Source organism: Hyperolius riggenbachi, chromosome 4 (assembly GCF_040937935.1).
Source record: "Hyperolius riggenbachi isolate aHypRig1 chromosome 4, aHypRig1.pri, whole genome shotgun sequence".
NCBI lineage: Eukaryota > Metazoa > Chordata > Amphibia > Anura > Hyperoliidae > Hyperolius > Hyperolius riggenbachi.
The window spans coordinates 244451768-244464293 of NC_090649.1; the positions used below are offsets into that span (position 1 = coordinate 244451768).

General features: G+C 44.5%; 1 protein-coding gene across 3 annotated transcripts in view; it reads left to right on the top strand.

Annotated features, from left to right (window-relative positions):
- Window positions 1-12526, top strand: part of LOC137571837 (uncharacterized) — a 330761-nt gene that overhangs the window by 293785 nt on the left and 24450 nt on the right. For all 3 annotated transcript variants that reach the window (XM_068281532.1, XM_068281533.1, XM_068281534.1), the window contains 4 exons: window positions 384-508; window positions 2423-2633; window positions 4991-5176; window positions 5275-5472. In XM_068281532.1, the coding sequence (XP_068137633.1) occupies window positions 384-508; window positions 2423-2633; window positions 4991-5176; window positions 5275-5472 (720 nt within the window). The remainder of the gene's footprint in view (window positions 1-383; window positions 509-2422; window positions 2634-4990; window positions 5177-5274; window positions 5473-12526) is intronic.

The window sequence follows — 12526 nt, forward strand, 5'->3', positions numbered from 1 at the left end:
TAGATTATTTCTTCCAACCACTGTACGCGGGAGTTGTGCCCATGCCTTACAAGGAGTCTGCACCAGGGGGATAAGGTAGTATATTTCTTTATATAAATAGTATTTGGGATTGGTTTTGTATATTTGAACTCCCAGGTATTTGATGGTATCCACCACCTGATGGTATCCATATTGTTTTAATGCACTGATATAACAGCTTAATTACAACATCAATCACTGTTGCACACTAAAGATACAGTATGGGAAGACATTTTTATGAAATTGTACTAAGTGATCATAAATTAACCATTTTTCAAATACCAACATTTGCTCTGCAAAGACAAACATATCTACAGGTGGTATATGTGTTGCATCATTGAGGTGTTAATGTTGTTGTATTTTAGGTGAAATGGCCCGATGGAATGGATGGACTTAATGCACTCCATAGGTTTTTGGTCTTGCGAGCTGTGAGGTTGGATAGAGTCTTGCCAGCAGCATCTAATTACGTTAGTGCTGCTCTGGGAAAGATGTAAGTAAGCAATAAGTGATTTGAAAAATACCACAAACATATTAACATGAAGCTGAACTCTTGCTCAGCGAAAACCATCACCTCCTATTCCCGCCCACTGTGGACCGGACTTTACATTAACAAAAATACAAATGCTAACTTTAGAGTAGGGTCTGTAACTCTGGCCTGAATCTGTTGCAAACCTGGATAAAATAATTATATAATGAAAAAATACTTTTAATGTCTTCTGTAAAATCTGCATGTTTAAATACTGAATTCTACAGATGGTAATAAATGTAAAAGTAAAGTGAACAGAGGAGAGCACGTGACATAACACAATTTTATTTAAAAAGACATCCAGATTTCAGGTACACATTAAGGAGAAAGTGACGTTGTTCTTTGGTCATATTTATATATGGATTCTTCTTTGCAATGTAGAAATTCAGCTTGAACTTATGGATGTAGTGACAAACTGTGTTCACAGACAGTGGACATCAGAACTGTTCCTGAGCACATGCAGCGGTTCCTACTACAGATTAGTGTCTGTTTTTAATGTAGTGCTGCCTGAGGGCCAAAAGATTACAGCCATCCTACATTGGCTTTCAGCCTTGTCCCTTGCATACTAAGATTTCTTTGGATTCTCTGAATGTTTTAATGATATTGTACTGAAGGTGATGAAATCTCCAATTTTTTTTTACAATTCTACATGGAGTGATAACAACATTATTCTTAATTTTTTTCTTCTTTAACACCTGAAAAATGCTGCACTCCAAAGTAACAGATGGCGTCATATCGGTGAGCCAACCGATCTTCAAAGGGACACCTCCCAGTGAAGCAGTGTGTGGTGTAATCCATCTACCTTTGTCCTTCATCGCGTGTTGTGACACTTGTAAAGAGTCGCTTAACCACTGCAACGAGATTAGTGTAGGAGTGAAAGACAACCACTATCGCTCCTGCTGTGCCCAAAATGATGTCCTGCGCATGCGCACACAACCACCCTCACCTCTATTAGGATGTTTACATTGTATAGATCAGAGCCTCCCGAGGTGGGAGTAGTTTTGAATAAATTTACATATCCACTTATTTGAATTAATATGCACAGTAATGGGAGGCTGTCTACCGAAGGAAAATACTGCTTGCTATTACCGCCCAGTAGGTCACCACCTAAAATTAGTCAAAACGCTCACCCCCGCCGGTTCATTTCTATACAATGCAAATATCCTAATAGAGGTGAGTGTTAGTGCAGGCGCACGAGCAGTATGTTATTTTGGGCATCTTCTTCAGGCCTTAGGTCTGGGGCCCACAAGAGCTGTTTCAGCACAGATGTGTGCTTTCTATGAATGATAAGTGATTCCAAAAGAACTAGGCTAATTAAACGGAATCCGAGATGAGAGGGATATGAAACCTGCCATATTTATTTCTTTGTAAACAATGCCGGTTGCGTGGCAGACCTGTTGATCTTCTGGCATAAGTAGTGTCTGAGTCAAAACCCTGGAGCAAGCATATGGCTAATCCAGTAAAAGCTGAGTCAGCTGAGTCAGAGTACCTGATCTGCTACATGCTTATTCAGGGTCTATGGCTAAACGTATTAGAGACACATGGTCAGGAGGACTGCCAGGCAACTGGTGTTGTCACATTCCCTGAAATTACTCCAGAAATCACTGATTTTGGTAGCAAAATTGCTCTAAAAAATGCAAGTGTTTTTGTAACTGATCTGGAATTTCCAGTAGGCCCCAGCCCTTATGAATCAAATTCTGTATATTATGGCCTTACAACAAATGTTTTAATAGATAAAATGTAAAGTAAAGGGGGCTATATAACTTCAATATTTAGTTTTTGCCATACAAACAGAAAGTACAATGGATGTCTATATGAATAAAGAAAAAAAGAATAAAGTCACTTTCTAAATAGGCTGTGTGATTTTGGCGTTTCTAGCTATGCAGCAGATGCGGTTGTTGATCTTCAGGCTTCTTTGACATGGATGTCACCTACTCAGCCAGGGTTGCTAATATACAGTACTGACTGTAATTTGGCCCACACCTTACTCCTGGAATTTGCAGAGAGGAGGAAACAGAAGATGACTGTATTTCCTATCAGCAAGCCTGAGGAAGAAATTGATGACATCCTTATGCTGGCAATGGCAGAGGTATAATTATCATAGCTGACTCTTTTATGACTTTTCTTTTATTTCAAATTGTCCTTTTTAAGTAATTATAAAATTGTTAATATTCTAAGTGTTAAATAGAACCTGAACCCTAGAAAACCATTAAAAAAACATACTACCTGATCCGGGGGCCTAGCCAGATCAGGTAGAGCCCCTTCCCGTGCTTCTGGCTGCTCCTAGACAGAGCAATCCTGCAGTTTTTTGGTTTCTTAAAAAGAAAAAAAATGTCCACAACCCTGAGGTCACGACACCCCTTCCCCATCAGTTAGCAACAAACTCCATGTCGGTAGGTTTGGGGGGGGGGGGGGTATTGTTGTGGGAGGGGACACAGGGGCAAGTCCCTTAGTAGGGTCATGCCTACTAAGGGACATGAGATTGGTCTTTTGAATGGCCATCTGGCTAAATATTCTCCATTGTGGATGACCAGTGCTGCATTCACAGTACAACAGATATCTAAATTCTAATTCACTACATTCAGTTGACTAAGTCCAATTTTTAGCATCTTCTGTGTTCTGTCTTCTATAGTGTTATCCATAAGCCATAGGCACAGGAGCAGGGATACCAACTGGGACCAGGACCCTGCTCCTGTATGGGCCTGTGATCTTGGAAGGTCACACCCCTTTTTTTGATTCCGGTCCAGCCGCCAAGTGTCTACTGGCCATGATGCGGGACACGGCAGGGTACATGTTCCATCCAATGGCTACTTTGTCTCCTTACCTACGTGCAGAATGGCTCAAGGCCCCAATGAACTAAGCCCCGCCCCCTGCAAATGCAAGAAAGGAGCAGAGTGGGAGGTTTTAAAGGTGAGTTAGCTCTCACTCTCTAGTCTCTCCCAACCTTTTAAAGGGAATCTGAAGCGAGAGGTATATGGAGGCTGCCATATTTATTTCCTTTTAAACAATACCAGTTGCCTGGCAGCTCTGCTGATTTATTTGGCTGCAGTAGTGTCTAGATAACCCCAGAAACAAACATGTAGCTAATCTTATCAGATTTTACAAAAATGCAAGAAACATTGATCTGCTGCATACTTGTTCAGGGTCTATGGCTAAAAGTCGTAGAGACATGGGATCAACAGCACAGCCAGGTAACTGGTATTGCTTAACCCTCTGGGGGATAATCCCGTGCTGAGCTCGGGGTAAGCCGCCACAGAGGATTTCTCAGGCCCTGGTGGGCCGATTTGCATAATTTTTTTTTTTTGTTGCACGCAGCTAGCACTTTGCTAGCTGCGTGTATATACCGATCGCCGTCGCTCCATGCTGATTCGCCGCTACCCGCCGTGCCGCGCCGCTCCCCCAAGACCCCATGCGCAGCCTGGCCAATCAGTGCCGGGCAGCGCTGAAGGATGGATCGGGACTCCCTCTGACGTCACGACGTCGTTGACGTCGATGACGTCATCCCGATCGTCGCCATGGCGACGGGGGAAGCCAAACAGGAAATCCCGTTCTGAACGGGATATCCTGTTTGCTTTGATTGCCGGAGGCGATCGGAGGGGGTGGGGGGATGCCGCTGAACAGCGGCTATCATGTAGCGAGCCCTGGGCTCGCTACATGATTTAAAAAATAAAAAATTTTAAAAAATAGTGCTGCGCCACCTCCTGGGCGATATAATTGTATCCCCCAGGAGGTTAAAAGGATGTAAATATGGCAGCCCATACCTCTCGCTTCATGTTCCCATTCACCAATCAGGGACTGGTGGGACATGCGTGGTAAGGATCCTGAACCGGTTAAACTCCAGATCTACTACATTTAAAGGTCGTAATGCTGAGAGATATATTGAGGTGCCATTAGTATTTCCTTTTAATAAATGATGCTTTCCTGGCTGTCATGGTGAGCTTTTTGGTTGCAGCATTTGTGCAGCCAGAAAAATCAGAGGAAATTGCAAAATCTGAAGACTCACCTTGTGTTCAGACTTGCAACATATGAAAGGCACAGGAATAACCTTACAGCTAGAAGTATAGAATTTTCGTGGAAGAGGTCAAAATCTGTGGAATCCTAACAAAACCCAAGATAGAACAAACAATTTCTCAAATGCAATCAGGTTGATTAGTGTAAATTATAAGTATTACCGTTGGAAATGAGAATTCCCTTGCTTACTTCTGCTTACTGCACATTCTCACACATGGTTAAGATCTCTAGAGCCTGTTATTTCCTGTTAAGAGAATGGGGTATTGAACCTTCTCCAAATGAGCTACTCATGCAATATCTCACCTATTCATGTTGAGGGTCTATTTTTTTTTATGAATGGCATATTAAAATAAACGTAGCTCTCATATTATTGCAACTATCTTGCAATATTTAAGTTTTTATTAATGCATTCTGTTGTCTGTCATTGTTTAATAGGGTAGCTGGCTCTTCTTGGAGAACATACATAATTCTGCTAAGTTAATGATGTCATTAGGAGAGATCCTTAAATCAAAGAGGAACCCAGACAAGAACTTCCGCCTGTGGCTCTCTGTCCGAGCCGGTGAAGATCTACCAACAAGGCTGCTCCACCACACTGTCAAAACTGTTGTGGATATGCCAATGGTAAGGAATGTACTCAGATGAACTCACTGTTTTGGTGATAATCTCTCTCATTACTGCAGAGTGTGTGTGTTCATTGCTTTTTATTGTTTTCTTTCCAGAACATAAGAAGAGGGATCATTAGTTCATGGCAGTTTGTCAGCAATGAAGACCTGGCATCTAACACCCGCCCTGAGTGGCCAGCAGTGCTTCATAATCTCTGTTTTTTCCATTGTGCCAGTCGCTTGAGAACAACATATGGCGTTTCAGCAGGCTGGAACTGTCCAGACAAAATGCTGTTTGGTTGCACAGAACTTAAGGTATGCCGAGATGCTTCTACCAATATGTACATTAAAGAGGAACTTCAGCCTAAACAAACATACTGTCATTAGGTTACATTAGTTATGTATACATGCAGCGCGAAAAATGTGGACAAACATGTTTTTGATTAAAAAAACCCCATTCATGATTCAGCCTATATTTATTGGTTTGGGTAAAAGTTATAGCGTTTACAAACTATGGTGCAAAAAGTGAATTTTCCCATTTTCAAGCATCTATGACTTTTCTGACCGCCTGTCATGTTTCATGAGGGGCTAGAATTCCAGGATAGTATAAAAAAACCCCAAATGACCCCATTTTGGAAAGAAGACATCCCAAAGTATTCACTGAGAGGCATAGTGAGTTCATAGAAGATATTATTTTTTGCCACAAGTAAGCGGAAAATGACACTTTGTGACAAAAAAAAAAAAAAAGTTTCCATTTCTTCTAACTTGCACCAAAAAAAAATGAAATCTGCCATGGACTCACCATGCCCCTCTCTGAATACCTTGAAGTGTCTACTTTCCAAAATGGGGTCATTTGTGGGGTGTGTTTACTGTCCTCACAATTTGGGGGGTGCTAATTTGTAAGCACCCCTGTAAAGCCTAAAGGTGCTCATTGGACTTTGGGCCACTTAGCGCAGTTAGGGTGCAAAAAAGTGCCACACATGTGGTATTGCGGTACTCAGTAGAAGTAGTATAATGTGTTTTGGGGTGTATTTTTACACATAACGATGCTGGGTGGGAGAAATATCTCTGTAAATGACAATTTTTTAATTTTTTTTACACACAATTGTCCATTTACAGAGATCTTTCTCCCACTCAGCATTAGAAAGAAGACACCCCAAGGTATTCCGTTAGTAGTACGGTGAGTTCATAGAAGATTTTATTTTTTGTCACATGTTAGCGGAAAATGACACTTTCTGAAAAAAAAACAATAAAAATCAATTTCCGCTAACTTGTGACAAAAAATAAAATCTTCTATGAACTCACCGTACTACTAACAGAATACCTTGGGGTGTCTTCTTTCTAAAATGGATTCATTTGTGGGGTTCCTATACTGTCCTGGCATTTTAGGGGCCCAAAACCGTGAGGCGTAGTCTTGAAACAAAATTTCTCAAAATGACCTGTGAAATCCTAAAGGTACTCATTGGACTTTGGGCCCCTTAGCGCAGTTAGGGTGCAAAAAAGTGCCACACATGTGGTATCGCCGTACTCGGGAGAAGTAGTACAATGTGTTTTGGGGTGTATTTTTACACATACCCATGCTGGGTGGGAGAAATAACTCTGTAAATGGACAATTGTGTGTAAAAAAATCAAAAGATTGTCATTTACAGAGGTATTTCTCCCACCCAGCATGGGTATGTGTAAAAATACACCCCAAAACACATTATACTACTTCTCCCGAGTACGGCAATATCACATGTGTGGCACTTTTTTGCACCCTAACTGCGCTAAGGGGCCCAAAGTCCAATGAGTACCTTTAGGATTTCACAGGTCATTTTTGTTTCAAGACTACTCCTCACGGTTTAGGGCCCCTAAAATGCCAGGGCAGTATAGGAACCCCACAAATGACCCCATTTTAGAAAGAAGACACCCCAAGGTATTCCGTTAGGAGTATGGTGAGTTCATAGAAGTTTTTATTTTTTTGTCACAAGTTAGTAGAAATTGATTTTAATTGTTTTTTTTTCACAAAGTGTCATTTTCCGCTAACTTGTGACAAAAAATAAAATTTTCTATGAACTCACCATACTCCTAACGGAATACCTTTGGGTGTCTTCTCTCTAGAATGGGGTCATTTGTGGGGTTCCTATACTGCCCTGGCATTTTAGGGGCCCTAAACCGTGAGGAGTAGTCTTGAAACCAAATGTCGCAAAATGACCTGTGAAATCCTAAAGGTACTCATTGGACTTTGGGCCCCTTAGCATACTTAGGGTGTAAAAAAGTGCCACACATGTGGTACCACCGTACTCAGGAGTAGTAGTATAATGTGCTTTGGGGTGTATGTTTACACATACCCATGCTGGGTGGGAGAAATATCTCTGTAAATGACAATTGTTTGATTTTTTTTACACACAATTGTCCATTTACAGAGAGAATTCTCCCACCCAGCATGGGTATGTGTAAAAATACACCCCAAAACACATTATACTACTTCTCCTGAGTACGGCGGTACCACATGTGTGACACTTTTTTGCAGCCTAGGTGCGCTAAGGGGCCCAACGTCCTATTCACAGGTCATTTTGAGGCATTTGTTTTCTAGACTACTCCTCGCGGTTTAGGGCCCCTAAAATGCCAGGGCAGTATAGGTACCCCACAAGTGACCCCATTTTAGAAAGAAGACACCCCAAGGTATTCCGTTTGGTGTATGGCGAGTTCATAGAAGATTTTATTTTTTGTCACAAGTTAGTGAAAAATGACACTTTGTGAAAAAAAAACAATAAAAATCAATTTCCGCTAACTTTTGACAAAAAATGAAATCTTCTATGAACTCGTCATACACCTAACAGAATACCTTGGGGTGTCTTTTTTTCTAAAATGGGGTCACTTGTGGGGTTCCTATACCGCCCTGGCATTTTACGGGCCCAAAACCGTGAGTAGTCTGGAAACCAAATGTCTCAAAATGACTGTTCAGGGGTATAAGCATCTGCAAATTTTGATGACAGGTGGTCTATGAGGGGGCGAATTTTGTGGAACCGGTCATAAGCAGGGTGGCCTTTTAGATGACAGGTTGTATTGGGCCTGATCTGATGGATAGGAGTGCTAGGGGGGTGACAGGAGGTGATTGATGGGTGTCTCAGGGGGTGGTTAGAGGGGAAAATAGATGCAATCAATGCACTGGGGAGGTGATCGGAAGGGGGTCTGAGGGGGATCTGAGGGTTTGGCCGAGTGATCAGGAGCCCACACGGGGCAAATTAGGGCCTGATCTGATGGGTAGGTGTGCTAGGGGGTGACAGGAGGTGATTGATGGGTGTCTCAAGGTGTGATTAGAGGGGGGAATAGATGCAAGCAATGCACTGGCGAGGTGATCAGGACTGGGGTCTGAGGGCATTCTGAGGGTGTGGGCGGGTGATTGAGTGCCCTAGGGGCAGATAGGGGTCTAATCTGATAGGTAGCAGTGACAGGGGGTGATTGATAGGTAATTAGTGGGTGTTTAGGGTGGAGAACAGATGTAAACACTGCACTTGGGAGGTGATCGGACGTCGGATCTGCGGGCGATCTATTGGTGTGGGTGGGTGATCAGATTGCCCGCAAGGGGCAGGTTAGGGGCTGATTGATGGGTGGCAGTGACAGAGGTGATTGATGGGTGGCAGTGACAGGGGGTGATTGATGGGTGATTGACAGGTGATCAGTGGGTTATTACAGGGAAGCACAGATGTAAATATTGCACTGGCGAATTGATAAGGGGGGGGTCTGAGGGCAATCTGAGCGTGTAGGCGGGTGATTGGGTGCCCGCAAGGGGCAGATTAGGGTCTGATCTGATGGGTAACAGTGACAGGTGGTGATAGGGGGTGATTGATGGGTGATTGATGGGTAATTAGTGGGTGTTTAGGGTGGAGAACAGATGTAAACACTGCACTTGGGAGGTGATCGGACGTCGGATCTGCGGGCGATCTATTGGTGTGGGTGGGTGATCAGATTGCCCGCAAGGGGCAGGTTAGGGGCTGATTGATGGGTGGCAGTGACAGGGGGTGATTGATGGGTGGCAGTGACAGGGGGTGATTGATGGGTGATTGATAGGTGATTGACAGGTGATTGACAGGTAATTAGTGGGTTATTACAAGGGAGAACAGATGTAAATATTGCACTGGCGAATTGATAAGGGGGGGTCTAAGGGCAATCTGAGCGTGTAGGCGGGTGATTGGGTGCCCGCAAGAGGCAGATTAGGGTCTGATCTGATGGGTAACAGTAACAGGTGGTGATAGGGGGTGATTGATGGGTAATTAGTGGGTGTTTAGGGTAGAGAATAGATGTAAACACTGCACTTGGGAGGTGATCGGACGTCGGATCTGCGGGCGATCTATTGGTGTGGGTGGGTGATCAGATTGCCCGCAAGGGGCAGGTTAGGGGCTGATTGATGGGTGGCAGTGACAGGGGGTGATTGATGGGTGGCAGTGACAGGGGGTGATTGATGGGTGATTGACAGGTGATTGACAGGTGATCAGTGGGTTATTACAGGGAAGAACAGATGTAAGTAATGTGCTGGCGAATTGATAAGGGGGGGTCTGAGGGCAATCTGAGCGTGTAGGCGGGTGATTGGGTGCCCGCAAGGGGCAGATTAGGGTCTAATCTGATGGGTAACAGTGACAGGTGGTGATAGGCGGTGATTGATGGGTGATTAGTGGGTGTTTAGGGTAGAGAATAGATGTAAACACTGCGCTTGGGTGGAGATCTGATGTCGGATCTGCAGGCGATTTATTGGTGTGGGTGGGTGATCAGATTGCCCGCAAGGGGCAGGTTAGGGGCTGATTGATGGGTGGCAGTGACAGGGGGTGATTGATGGGTGATTGATGGGTGATTGATGGGTGATTGACGGGTGATTGACAGGTGATCAGGGGGATAGATGCATACAGTACACAGGGGGGGGGGGGTCTGGGGAGTGATCAGGAGGGGGCAGGGGGGAGGGGGGGGATAAAAAAAAATAGCGTTGACAGATAGTGACAGGGAGTGATTGATGGGTGATTAGGGGGGTGATTGGGTGCAAACAGGGGTCTGGGGGGTGGGCAGGGGGGGGTCTGATGGGTGCTGTGGGCGATCTGGGGCAGGGGGGGGGGTGAAATCAGTGTGCTTGGTGCAGACTAGGGTGGCTGCAGCCTGCCCTGGTGGTCCCTCGGACACTGGGACCACCAGGGCAGGAGGCAGCCTGTATAATACACTTTGTAAACATTACAAAGTGTATTATACACTTTGTATGCGGCGATCGCGGACTTAACATCCCGCCGGCGCTTCCGTATGGCCGGCGGGATGTTGCGGCGGGTGAGCTGCGCTAGGCGGAGGATCGCGTCACGGATGACGCGATCGCTCCGCCCATGCCCCTACAAGGACCGCCGCCTTTGGGCATGAGCTGGTCCTTGTGGGGTCCACTTCCCGGCCGCCTCTATGCGTTAGGCGGTCGGGAAGTGGTTAAAATAGATAGGTAATATAATCTCTTACCCACCCTGTTTTAAAAGAACAGGCAAAGGTTTATGATTTCATGGGCGCAGCCATCTTTTTGGTTGAAAGGAGGTGACAGGGAGCAAGAGACACAGTTCCAACTGTCCTGTGTCCTGACAACCCCTCCCAGCTGCTAGGCAACACAAACAACAACATCAGAAATCCCATCATGCTTTGCACAGCATCAGGGGAAAAATGCCCGGGCAGTTTTCTTTGATGGGGCGGAGCTTAGCTACTAAGCAGCTAAAAATTAGGCTTGGGTATAACAAACAAAGTTCTGATGCTGTGAACCTGTTAAAGTGCTGTTGAATAGATTTTTAATCTGGAGGTTCACTTTAAGGATGTGACTTGATGAACATGAATTTATTTGTAATAGAGCCACTGCTATATTTGTAATTTATTTATTCAGTATCTTATTCCGATTTCTGCAAAGTTATTCAGAGGGCCAATGAGTCATGACTACAGATGTTTCCACTGAAAGTTCAAGTACACTTGCAAAACTCTCTTTTACAGATCCTGGGGCTGATTTACTAAGGCAGTTGGAAACAAATATGGACAAATGTACTTGATAGGGTCATCAATCATTTTTTGTTAGAACCCTGCACTAATTTCCTCCAGATTTCTCTACATCTTGCTTTGTAAACCAGTCTTGGTGATATCAAATTTTTTTAGCACATCAAAGCAACATATTACGAAGAGTACCCATACATTACTCGATCTAGCGATCGATATCTGAGTGATTCGATCTTACTGATTATCACACGTATCCAAAAAGTTGCATCTAAACCACATACATGTTAAAATCAAAGCCTGGCAATGAGTGCTCACTTACACAAGATAACAGGGGTAGGTGGCAAGTACCGTAATGTACTTAACTGTTACCCAGCGGATGCCTATGTAAATAGTCTGTGCCACTGCGCCTATGCCCCTATGAGCTGCCAACAAAACACCCCATGCTGTGCTGTAGCTGCCTGGCCCTATGCTGTGACCTACTAGCCTATCCTAGTGGGTTTTAAATGACCGCTGTCTACTGACTGATAATGATAGCCACGATCACGTGATCTAATATGCGAACACACTGTGAATTCATGAATCATGAATATCATCTGAGTGTCTCTACTGCAGGCAGCCATCAGACTTATGTAAAAAATGTAGTCCACAGTGGACAGGTGAGCTTGCAACATAATCACCATAGGCCCAGGGGGTATACAATACATGGAGGAGACCTGGGGGGCTCGTCAGGCAGCTGCACTGATTTCCAAAAGATGTAAATCTATTAGAAATCTGTTTGCACTACCCAGACAGCAATAGATTCCTCTCTAATCTGATTTGATGAGAGATGGATCTATCTGATGGTTGAATCTGCTGACCATCTGCCAGTGTATGGGCACCTTTACTCTGCTATTGTATATAAGTATCTGAGGATGCTCTGCAACTAAGATCTCCTCTAAGAATTCAGAGGATGTTGTATCAGGGCTCTAATTGCAACAATGTGTGTGCAGGGCCGGATTTGTACTCTTTACTTCTCAAGACCACTGTCAGCAGCTGCCCCCTTCAGTATAGATAGCCAGATGACAACCCCCTCCCCCCATGTATAAGTAGCCAGATGACCCTTCCCCCCCGCCCCCCTTCCAGTTTAGGTAGACTGAAGACCCCACCCCACCCCCCTTCCCTCTAGTATATGAAGCCAGATGATCTTCCCCCTTTTTGTATTGATAGCCTGCTGACCCCCCCTCCCTCCAGTATAGATAGCCAGGTGACCCTTCCCTTCCCCCTAGTATAGCTTTCTGCCCCCCGACCTTGATCCTGTGGTGCTCTAGGCCTTGGCTTAAATCCGGCCCTGTGCGTGTGCAGAAACCTTCATAATTGCTTGTAATAACCTGTGCCAACACTGCAATATATT